The sequence below is a fragment of the Delphinus delphis genome, chromosome 11, assembly GCF_949987515.2.
Source record: "Delphinus delphis chromosome 11, mDelDel1.2, whole genome shotgun sequence".
NCBI lineage: Eukaryota > Metazoa > Chordata > Mammalia > Artiodactyla > Delphinidae > Delphinus > Delphinus delphis.
The window spans coordinates 16910797-16923365 of NC_082693.1; the positions used below are offsets into that span (position 1 = coordinate 16910797).

Sequence of the window (12569 nt, forward strand, 5' to 3'; positions counted from 1 at the left end):
AATGAATGAAACTCTTTTTTGTATGTGTGCTTTCTGCTCAATTACCCAAATTGGCAGAAATAATACAGGCGGTAGTTTAACAAACTGTAAAATGCAGATTTATAGCTGTGTTCACTGCTGCTCAGAGATTTGGGTTTCACCTGAAGCGAGTTTGATAGAGTTAAAAAAGTATAGCCACAATGCCTTGTTTAACATTTCCTAAGAAAACTGCATTTTGTTTTGCTGTTCAGAACTTAAAAACGTTTTATTGTGGTTATTTTAGAAACATTTGCATGGATTTGAGGGGTTTCCTCGTTTAGTTTTGTTTGCTTGTTTTTTCAGGCCTGTCACTTGCATTGGGAATTCCGTTGTGTTTCCAATTAATAGATCCACCTGAAGGTACAAGCCTTGTCCATATTGAACAGACTCTCGAGTAGCTTTTTCCTCAGCTGATCTTTCCAGATGTTTATTTGCGACACTCAGCCTTTTGCTATTCTATGTGCCTCATGAAAATTAAGCCACCCCAGATCTCATGTCTCCGTGTCTCTTGTCACTAAGGGGACCTAGTGATGTTAAAATTTGGATTTTCCAATTATTACACAGAAAATAAATCTGAATCTGATTCAGTAGACTCAGTAGACCTCATGGACATGTTACATGTGTTACATATTACTCTGAGAAATGATGCATGACGTTTGTTTTACTTATAAATTTGATCAAGTTTTGTAAATTGGATGTTGCCATGGTCAGGGAATGGGTTTTTCCCACTCTAGCTTAATAAAAAGTAATCACATATATGGCATTTGAATTATACTTTTCTTAAAGAATTAGAATATATTAACACCTAAATAAAATCATGTAATTATTAAAAATGATAAAAATAATAGCTAAGATTTAATGTGTACTTACTGTGTACCAGATACTATACTAAGCCTTCTTTATGTAATAACTCATTTAGAGTTAGATGCCATTATTATCTAAATGTTAGAAATACAGAAACTGAGGCACAGAAACATTAAGTAAATTGTCCAAGATTATGTATCTAGTAAGATTGAATATCATGTCAGATGTGGGATTTGAACCAACAAATCCAGCCTCTAGAACCCACATGCTTGACTACTGTGCCAGAGTTTATTAATGATTCAGAAAGTACTTCAAGATCCTGTGGTGCCTCAGGGTTGGGAATAGCAACATTTGCTATGTTTACATAGAACACTGGGCTAGATATTGTGGGTACCCAATAAATATTTGTTGAAAGGATGTACGAATGAGTGAGTGAGTGAATGCATGCAGGAATGAATAATAGGTACTACTGAGATATGCTATTAGAGAATTTGGCATAACTTAAGCTCTGACATATAATTTACTATACATTTTGAAGTAATTCCATAGCCAACATTGAAAAATATGATTATAGTATTTCCAGAGGCTTTCCCAAGAAATTAAATTTTTCTCATATTCCACAATTTTTAAAGGAGGTGGAGACTAGGAGTGGAAAATGGATTTTGGAGAAATAAGTCTATCACGTTAACTACCACCATGAGTTCCATGAAGACAAATCAAATCCCATGTCTTTTTCATTTTCCTTACCAATATACTTAGTTGACCAAGACCTGATACTTGGTTTGAACTCAATAATTATTTATTGTTAAAGGTTGTACAGTAGAAAAAGTATATGATTTGTAGTCAGCAGAACTGAATTTTAATCCATCCAGTGGGCTAGTGGCTATGTTTCAAGTTCACTTCTCTTTACTCATTTCCATATTTATAAAGTAAGAATGATATGCCTCTATTCTTTGATAATGAAAAAATAAATGTATAAGAAAAACATTTAGAAAACTGTAAAAAAAAAAAATCCTCAGAATGTGTTCCGTGGAAAGCTGTTCATCTCTTTCGAAACAAAAGTGTTCTGTTCAAATGTGTTGAAAATATTAGTTAAATGGAGTTCCTTTGTTTAATACTTCACCAGACTTTAATAACCCTAATAAGAATTGGGAGTATCCAAGTACTAATTATATTATGCAGAATTTCACAAGCTTGTTTTACTGTATTGTCATTTCTTTATAAAATATCTAATAGGGGAACACTGCTTAAGCACAATACTGTTGTGATTGCATTATTAGTAGCATAGTACCCAAAATACAAATTAGCAATAAAAAGTACAAAAATTCCATGTAATCAAGATAGTCAAGATCTATTAAGTAAAAATAATGGAAGCTTTGTAGCTCAATAGCTGCATATAGGTTTAGGGTAGTGATTGTTATTGTGATGACAGGGACAGAAATAGAATTATGAAAACATTCTAAACCAAAGTGTGGGAACATCATTATCGTCATTAATCAGAAAAAGATACAGGACTTAACAGCAGAGAGACTGGGATTTCGAACTCCAGAATATTTGAATTTCTTTCTATTTGAAGTTTTCTCATTCCCCTGTGTTTATGAAATTTATACTGGCTGCTGGGTTGGAACGCTGAGTTAGGATCAGGGATTTATTCTCTGCCAAGTGAATGGAATTTAGGTAGTTATCACCAACTGTGAAAGGAAAAAAAAAACCCTTGATTTCAGTCCTATGTAGTGCTTTACTGTTTTCAGGCTCTCAGTGCTTTCTAAGGAGGGTCAGTTCTAAAGAATCCTTTTTCTCGTGCTAATTTGTCTGAAGATTCAAGATGGGGAGAATAGGAGAAAGCGGGGAATGATAAAAAAAAAAAAAACGAGCTCTGGGGGAGGATCCTTGAGGCATGAAAGGTTGAGACCTTTAAGCTGAAAAAGACTCATTTCCCTCCCCATGCCTCCCGCCCCCCCCCCCCCGCCCCCCACCAGGAGTAAAGGGCAAGAGGTAGTAACAGCTATAAAAAAAATAAACAAAAATGCTTTGTGACACCCTCTGAGATACCTGATGGATATCTGAGTGGCTTTTTGCAGTATTCTGTGTGGTGTAATCATGTCCGGTCTCCCCTTAGCTCTTCAATAATGTCCCCATCGCTTGATAATGCCTTGTAGAGTGGAATGGATTTAGCATGTGGGGGGATGTGATGAAGTGGTGGTAGTGAAGCTAGGCTCTGGGTGAGAACTGAGGCTGCTGATGGTATCTGGTTTACACGAAGGAGGCTGATGGAGTCTCCCAGGAAGTCTGTGTTTGATTTGGACCATAGGCCAAAGTAGTTAAGAAAAATCCCTGAGGCTCCCCACATTGTCACCCAGCCCTCCAGGGTTCTTCGCTGGGGTTTGGGGCCTCAAAAGGCCCAATAGAGATGGTATTGGAAAAGATCTACCCTCCTTTATAATTAAATTTACAGATTTTCAGTTCCCTTTTCGGCAGAGCACAATATAGCCTTGACCCCCATTGATAACAAGAGGCGAAGGAAAGAAACATCAAGGATTAAGAGCAGTTCCCCTAAAAGGACTAGATGGGAGCTGCACTGGTCTACACTGTCCATCACAGATCGTCCCAGGCCAGGGGACTCCTGTCTAGTGGGCCCTGCAGGCAGGGGAGCGGGCAGTCCAGGCCCATCTTCCTACATAGAATCCTAGAGAGCGAAAACATAAGTACTAAGGAGATTATGAAAAGAGTATGCCAAGGGAAGAATCCAAAGGGAACATGCCAAGGTTAAAGAAGAGCTTTAATTTCCTTATGAATTTGAAAGTCCCAGGCTTCTCATAGTAACTGCAATTAAAAGGCAGCCCCTGCCCTTATGCATTTTATGACTCTTGAAAAACATAACCGATGTGTAAAGAGACAACAAAATTGTACTATGACTAATACAAGGGTGCCTTTGTGGCATATCGTATATGCTTCATAAATTCTTGTTGTATTGAGTAAAACTGAGTAAGAGATCCGGGAAGGGAGAATCCCTGCTCCACGACTATTTCTCTAGAGAATATACTTTGTTTTTCTTTCTTTTTTTTTCTTTCTGCGGTACGTGTGCTCAGCGGCCATGGCTCACGGGCCCAGGCGCTCCGCGGCATGTGGGATCTTCCCAGACCGGGGCACGAACCCATGTCCCCTGCATCGGCAGGCGGACTCTCAACCACTGCGCCACCAGGGAAGCCCTACTTTGTTATTTTTAATTAATGGAGTTAATGACTAACTTTTCTGGACAATTTCATACCAGAGGAAAGAGAGTAAATACCAAATATAGATTTAAAAGATCCAACTGTTTTAAAATTTTAGGTGAAGGATGCTCTGCTGCTCCTCAGTTGTACCACTTGTACTCCCATCTCAGGGCCTTTGCACCTCTGTGTCTTCTGTCTCGCGTGCCCATCCCCCAGATACCTGTGTGTCTGGCTCTCCCACTTTATACAGGTCTCTGATAAATGTCACTTTTTCAGAAAGGACTTCCCTGATCTACTTAAATAAAATTAGCTCTGTTCCCAGCCCCGACTCACCATTTGCCTCTCATTCTCTATCCTTTACGCTACTCTAGGCATCTTTATAGCTTTATCATCATCTGGTCTATGTTTATTTGTGTATGTTCTATCTCCTTTCATTAGAATTTTAAGAGCCAGGAGAAGAGAGATGCATCTTGGTCTGTTCACTAGTATATAGGTTATGTCCGGAAGAGTTCCTTGCATATAATAGGCACACAGTAAATATTTGCTTAATGAATAAATGATTACATAAAAAGAGGGTTTTATGTTATACTTCCATGTATGTACTATACAGAGTATATATTCATATATATATAATATATAAATTTTAGTATATATATTATTTTTATGTTTTCAAAACTATAGTAATTTTCTTTTTGTAATTTATTTTTTATTGAAGTACAGTTGATTTAAAATCTATTAGTTTCAGGTGTACAGCAAAGTGATTCATATATATATTCATATATATATATGAGTATATATATTTTTTCTTTTCCAGATTCTTTTCCTGTATAGGTTATTACAAAGTATTGAGTATAGTTCCCTGTGCTATACAGTAGGTACTTGTTGTTTATCTATTTTCTATACAGTAGTGTGTGTCTGTTAACCCCTGACTCCTAATTTATCCCTCCCCCCACTTTTCCCTTTGGTAACCATAAGTTTGTTTCCTATATCTGTGAGTCTATTTCTGTTTTGTAAATAAGTTCATTTGTATCATTTTTTTAGGTTCCACAAATAAGTGATGTAATATATTTGTCTTTCTCTGTCTGACTTACTTCACCTAGTATGATAATCTCATCCATGTCGCTGGAAAGAGCATTATTTCATTCTTTTTAATGGCTGAATAGTATTCTACTGTATATATACACCACATCTCCTTTATCCATTCATCTGTCATGGACATTTAGGTTGCTTCCATGTCTTGGCTATTGTAAATAGTGCTGCAATGAACATTGAGGTGCATGTATCTTTTTACATTATGGTTTTATCTGGATATATGCCCAGGACTAGGATTGCTGGGTCTTATATCCCAGGACTAGGATTGTTGGGTCATATGACAGCTCTATTTTAGGTTTTTTTTTGTTTTTTGTGGTATTTTTTTGCGGTACGCAGGCCTCTCACTATTGTGACCTCTCCCGTTGCGGATTGCAGGCTCAGCGGCCATGGCTCACGGGCCCAGTGGCATGTGGGATCTTCCCGGACCGGGGCACGAACCCGTGTCCCCTGTATCAGCAGGCGTACTCTCAAGCACTGCGCCACCAGGGAAGCCCTCTATTTTAGTTTTTTAAGGAACATCCATACTGTTCTCCACAGTGGCTGCACCAATTTAAATTCCTACCAACAGTGTAGGAAGGTGCCCTTTTCTCCACATCCTCTCAAGCATTTATTATTTGTAGACTTTTTGATGATGGCCATTCTGACCGGTGTGAGGTGATACCTCATTGTAGTTTTAATTTTCATTTCTCTAATGATTAGGGACGTTGAGCATCTTTTCATGTGCCTGTTGGCCATCTGTATGTCTTCTTTGGAGAAATGTCTATTTAGATCTTCTGCCCATTTTTTGATTAGGTTGTTTTCTCGATATTGAGCTGTATGATCTGTTTGTATATTTTAGAGATTAATCCCTTGTCAGTTGTATTGTTTGCAAATATTTTCTCCCATTTTGTAGGTTTTCAACAAATGAAGTAGAAGAATAGTTTACTTGAGAATAACTTTAGGATAACAGTGTGACTGTTACTCTCCATCATTACATTTTTTCATATCTAAAACCGCTCGCCTCTTTAAATACATGCGAAGTATTTTTTTTTTTTAATTTTGCATCTAGTTGTGGTTTCCTGCAGCTTACATCCCTTCGGTAATAGGTCTGGTGAGATTTTTTTTTTTTCCCCCCAAAAAAGTCCCTAAAAAGGTATTCATGTTTGTATTAACAAACAAAAAATAATAGACTATAGCACAGGGAAAAATATAAACAAGAAAAGGAACTATTTTACCTACAGAAACACACTTTCAACTCTCTGCATTTCTCATGCTAGTATTAAAAATATCTCTGCTTGGACAGAACCATTTTGTTTCCATGCTAACTTCTCCTTTGTTTCTCCTGTGAACTTTTTAAATTCGGTGTTTGGCAGAAGTTTTGTTTTCTTTGGAACTAAGTACTGTGTAACATACTGTTAGCTGAAGGCTGTGATGTAGAAATTTATTATTAAAAATAAAAGAGAGAAGAATTTATTCCATAAGGATGAAAATGACTTAGTGTCAGGGAAGTTAGGATTTTCAAAATGCTTTACATAGCAAATTGTGTTTCTCTGAAAGGAAGTATATTTTATTTCCTAGGAATAAATTTAAGCATCTTCATTTTGCCCATCCTGATTAATGGGAGTTGAGAAAGAAGGAAAGATAGACAGTTTTACGGAGAATTCCTTCTCTTTGCCGTGTGTAGGCATAACTTTGGTGACCTATATATCCTCAAACCTTCTGGTGAGATGTTTATTAAAGTGTTATTACCCATAGGAGTAATCATAGTTAAATAACCAAGAAGGTATTTTTTATAGAAGGTGAGAGACAGACATTTTTTTCTTCCTGAATTAAGCCATGTACTCTTTATCAACCAGAATGTATTTGAATTTCCTATTTATTATTCATTTTTTAGTTTCAATTTCTCTTTTTCTGTTTTACATTTCAATTGATCATAAAATCAGAAGCATTCCTCCTCCAAAAAGAGTATCATATCAGGTTAATAAACTTTTTGTCTCTCTTCCCAGAATGGCCTAGGTATCATGCTGCTCTTCACTTATCTTGAAAGTGTAGTCCATTCAAGTGACTTCAACTGCAAAAAGAAAAAAATGATTCCACAAATTCTACTTCTGTTCGTTGTCCATGACCCATTTCTGTCTTTTATCTAATCCCATGACATGTCAATGGACATCTGCAACTTAACACTAATCCTACCTGTGGACTCAAAGGACGTTTCAACTTTCTCACTGATAGAACATCAACATCAGTTTGCACTTAATTCTGTAATTCATTGACTTATAATGCAAGCTCTCCTCTTTACTATTTATTATAACTGACCAATTTTTTTCATTTGTCCTAATCGTTAGTTACGAGCGTAGGGCTAGGGAGGTATCTCTGCACTTCTAAAACATTTAGCTCTATGGTTCTGCTTTAATAGGAATAGTTACCAGCAGCCAAATGCTTCATTTTAACTTAAATAATCTGTACTATTAAATAAGTCAGGCAGTTTATCATACTATGGATAGTTTTTTTAAAAGGTTACTGAAAACATGATGCTTATTTTAGTCCTGGATCCGTGATCTGAGGACAGTGCTCTTATGACAGTAAAATAAATTCTGTGTCTGTAGATAGGGTAAAAATTCAAATGCTGTCATGTACTAATATGAAGCTGATACTCACTCCCCTTTCTGTGCCAGGTATGCAATAATCATGGGAAGAAGTAGAGTCCTGACACCCTATCCAGTCCTCTCTGCCTTTCTCTGCATTTAAAAAACAAATGCGAGAAAATACGGTAACAAACCCTGTATAAGTCAACACTGAAGTAATGTTAAATTTTTGCTCAGATTTTTTCAATGAAAAGTATCAATAGATACTTTTTTAATGATAAAGCCCTTGTGTGATTTCCTCAAGTCCAAAGGGAATACAATCTTTGTTGATTTCCTTTGCCTTTCTTCTTATTGAATAGAGAACATTCCAGTATCTTATTCATTTCAGAGTTTTTTTATATTTTGGATATTTCACAGAGCATGTAGATTTATGTAACTTTTTATTACCTAGAAAAAAGTAGCAGCAGTATCATTTTAAAATACATTTTGAAATGTTACCACATGCTTTGTCAACTCAGACTTTCAAATATATTATAATAACGGTATTAAATAGATAATATAAATATATAATGATACAGTGGAATAGAATCCCCTTAGCCTAAATCTCTCTCATCACTCTATTGTATACTGCAAGGAAAATAACTCTCTCTGATACGTAACACATTTGGCAAATTTACTATTTTAAAGTTTAAAATAAAAGGTTGGAGAGGGCTTCCCTGGTGGCGCAGTGGTTGAGAGTCCGCCTGCCGATGCAGGGGACATGGGTTCATGCCCCGGTCCGGGAAGATCCCACATGCCGCGGAGCGGCTGGGCCCGTCAGCCATGGCCTCTCAGCCTGCGCGTCCGGAGCCGGTGCTCCGCAACGGGAGAGGCCACAGCAGTGAGAGGCCCGCGTACCGCAAAATAAATAAATAAATAAATGAAAGGTTGGAGAGTGAAACTTTTGGAGGTTTATAAGTTCTGGTTTGTAAATTCTCTTCTGTAGTAAGTGATGACCCAAATGAGTCTACATTTTGGATGATTTTTTTCTTTGACTAAAAATTGTCTTTAAGATAGTTAATGGCAGAGGGCAGTGGATCCCGTGGTTTTCTTACCTTAGTTCTGATCTTGGAGAAATGTTATATTCTTGACTTAGTATCTGTCATCATCAGCTATTCCCCCTTAAATTCATATAGGTGGATGACAATTCGTGTTTCTGATGTATTTACCTCTTTTAATTGTGATACTCATGCGTGGTAGAATTTACCAAGTTACCCTGTTCGTTTAAATTCACTAGCAAGAGGGTAATAGTCATAACAGCCTTTTATAACCTATTTTCTTGAGAACATTTAGATAAAATAGTGAGAGAGAGATAAGGTAAGCCTTCTGCTTAAAAATCATTTTTATTTATCAGTCTAGTACTCAAGTTTATTATCTCTTTAGAGTTGCCAACGCAAGCATCTCACCTCCCTGTTATTAATGAAAGATATTCCCAAAGTCTCAATAGGACAGTGGTTGAAATTGTCAAGAATTGTTTTGATATTTCTAGTGAATAATTACTTAAATATCCTTAATTTATGTTTCTGAATCAGACTATTTCATTGGTTGATTAGTATTTAATCTTACTATAATTAACTTTAAATTAGTATTAATGAATATTTACCAGCAGATGTATTGCCAATAAATCTACAAATTTAAAAAAATTAAAGAAATATCTACTAAGCATTCAATTTTATGTGATGATTATCTGGGCTAATTTACCCAAAATTGCATGCTAGCCAAATAATTAAATCATTGTACTACTTCTAAGGCTTGCAATAATCGACTGTCTTATTAAAAATGAGTAATTTAAAATGACGTAGTTGTATTTCTCACTCATTATACCATGAGCATTTCTCATGTAATTTTTTAAAAGTCTCTGGAGGTCAATTTTTTTTTTAACATCTTTATTGGAATATAATTGCTTTACAATGGTGTGTTAGTTTCTGCTGTATAACACAGTGAATCAGCTATACGTATACATATATCCCCATATCCCCTCCCTCTTGCATCTCCCTCCCACCCTCCCTCTCCCACCCCTCTAGGTGGACACAATTTCTAATTGCTATATTATATTCTTTTCTATAGTATAATTTATTGAATAGTTACCCTTTTGTTGGATAACACAGTGATTAGCACATTATAACTACTAGATTCTTACGATTTTATTTACTGGTCAAAGTGTATGACTTTTTAGTAGTATGTAATATGTATTAAAGTTGACATACATGGTACATGTCTATATTTATAAGTGTTATATGTATATATATATATCTCAATATATATATTTGCTATATGCTAGCAATATATGTGTATACTTATCTCCCTAAATCCTAACCTAATATTCTACATTATCAATTTGCTAAAAAATAGGCAACAGTAGCTTTTTGTTATTGTCTATACTGAATTTCTTTCACTTCCAGCAAAGTCAATTGTTTCCCATAAACCTCTTGACTTGATATTTATTGTGTAAATTGTCCTTATCCTTTCTTCCAGTTATCTATTAGAGTTGTGTTTATTTCAAGTTTGTAGAGTTCTTAGTGTCCTGAAGATATTACCTACCATTTACTGCAGATATTTTGCCAATTTGACATTTGTGCAGACATTTGAAGATTTCATGTAGCCTGATAAATTCATCTGTGTTTTTTTTTTTAATTTGGAAAATCTTTATATATTCCAAAGTAGTTTAAGTATTTGTCTGGATTTTATTCTATTTTATATTTACAGTTTGATCTTTTAAAAATTTAACTCTTTTTATCTATATAGAAGTTATGTATATTGTAAGGTTCAGCTCCAAGTTTTTCTTTTTTCATTTGTTGAATAATTCATCAAATACCCATTGATTTTTATATTTTATTTTTTACCTTTTGTTACTACATGTACTTGAATTTATTTCAGAACTGTCCACCACATTTCATTTATTTGTATTTTGAGTCTTAAATCATTATCCTATAATTTGAGTTAAATTTTATAATACACTTCAATAACCACTAGGGCATTTTCATCTCTTCTAATATTTTGATTCTTAGAAGTTCATTCTCTCAGATAAAATTTAGGTGCTTGTGTTTTTCAATTTTTTTCTTAAAAAAATGCAAACAGCTTTTGATTGAAATTGAGTTAAACCTGTAAATTTATTTGGGTAAAAATGAACACAATAATTTTATTGAATTCACTCGTCTTAACCAGGAGCATTGTATGTTTATCAGTAAGGTTTTACCATTTCCTGTGTATGGTTATCAAACATTTCTTGATAATGTTCAAAAGTATATTACCTTTTTGTTGCTATCGTGATCAGTTTCTTTGTTTTTTGTTATAGCTGCTGAAGAGTCACTGTTGTTGTACAGAAAAGTTAATGTTTAGAAGTATGTTCCATAGTATGTCTTGTTAGCATGCTAGCTTCTTAGTGGTAAGGAGTTCTTCCATTGGTACACATGACTAGTGAGTATACTGGACAGAGAAATGGAATTTTATTCCTCTCAGTCGGTATCTTGCATTTTCTTAATGCTCTTCAAGTTAAATGTTATTTTCAAAAAATAAATATTATTCTTTGAAGCAAAGTAGCTCAGGACTATTACAACTATGGGAATAACTTGATAATGTTTTGTAGTCTCTGTTTTTATGAAAATTTACATTTTGTGACTTTGGGGGCATATTTCACATTAAATAATTTTGCTCCTTCGAACTCTCATATTTTTGTGATATTATCAAAACAATTTAAAATGATTGAAATATTTTGGCCTTCTGGTTCTTGTCATTCTTGACAGTAGAGTAAGCTACACTAGTAGATTTCTGTAGCATATTTTCTTAATAAACTAGAAGCTTAATGGTATGAAAATAAAGCTTAACGTGGTTTAACATTGATCTAGAATGTTCCTGACAACCGTAAAGCTGTACATTACAGACTCATTTTGTCACACAGTGATATTAAAATATCTTCAAAACAACTAGTCGCTGAACTATTAGCTATCAAACCAGAAGTGTATTACTTCAGGTATGTTAATTTACTCATGAGGTCAATATAATGCCCTACTATTAAAACATAGTTTTCAAAAGCCTCATTATTCTTTAAAATAAAGAGTAGAAATAGTTGCCATGTAAAATAGGTATCATTGGGCTTCCCTGGTGGCACAGTGGCTGAGAGTCCGCCTGCCGATGCAGGGGACACGGGTTCGTGCCCCGGTCCGGGAAGATCCCACATGCCGCGGAGCGGCTGGTCCCGTGAGCCATGGCCGCTGAGCCTGCGCGTCCGGAGCCTGTGCTCCGCAACGGGAGAGGCCACGGCAGTGAGAGACCCGCGTACCGCAAAAAATAAATAAATAAAAATAAAATAGGTATCATTTAACTTACTGTCATTATTATATTATCTTACAGCTCATGGGGCATTCAGAATGGGACCACAAACGAGGGCCAAGGGGATCGCAGGTAGGTCTCTTTTCTTTTCCTTTTTTGCATTTTGTTTCTTAACACTTTGAGCCATGAGTTTTCTAAAACTCATGAAATAATAATGAGAGAGAGGAAGAGACAAAAGAATCATGCCATTTGTTTTTATTTAAGTTAGCTGTAATTAAAGTCAGGTTTCAAATCCCAAAGGCAGATGCCAGTATATTCCTCTGAAGAGCTTTCTGGTATCCCAGACTGGTTGTGTTTATATGAATGTAGATTTTATATTCATCTTGTCTCTGCAGAATACAGTTTGATCAGCAACCTACTCTCTTGATTTTATTCCCTTCCTTTGAAAATTTTTCTATGTATTTTCTTCTTTTCTCTACCTTCCTGGTTTTGGTTAAATATTTTGAAATATAATGAGAGTAAACCCTGAACTAATTACAGAGTTTTGTCTCTAAATGAACTGTCTTCATCT

At 35.4% G+C, this 12569-nt stretch overlaps 1 protein-coding gene across 8 annotated transcripts in view; it reads left to right on the plus strand.

Moving 5' to 3' along the window:
- The window catches only part of PDE3A (phosphodiesterase 3A), an 842956-nt gene that overhangs the window by 708357 nt on the left and 122030 nt on the right, over positions 1-12569 (plus strand). For all 8 annotated transcript variants that reach the window (XM_060024385.1, XM_060024386.1, XM_060024388.1 and 5 more), the window contains one exon: positions 12080-12130. In XM_060024385.1, coding sequence (XP_059880368.1) covers positions 12080-12130 — 51 coding nt within the window. The remainder of the gene's footprint in view (positions 1-12079; positions 12131-12569) is intronic.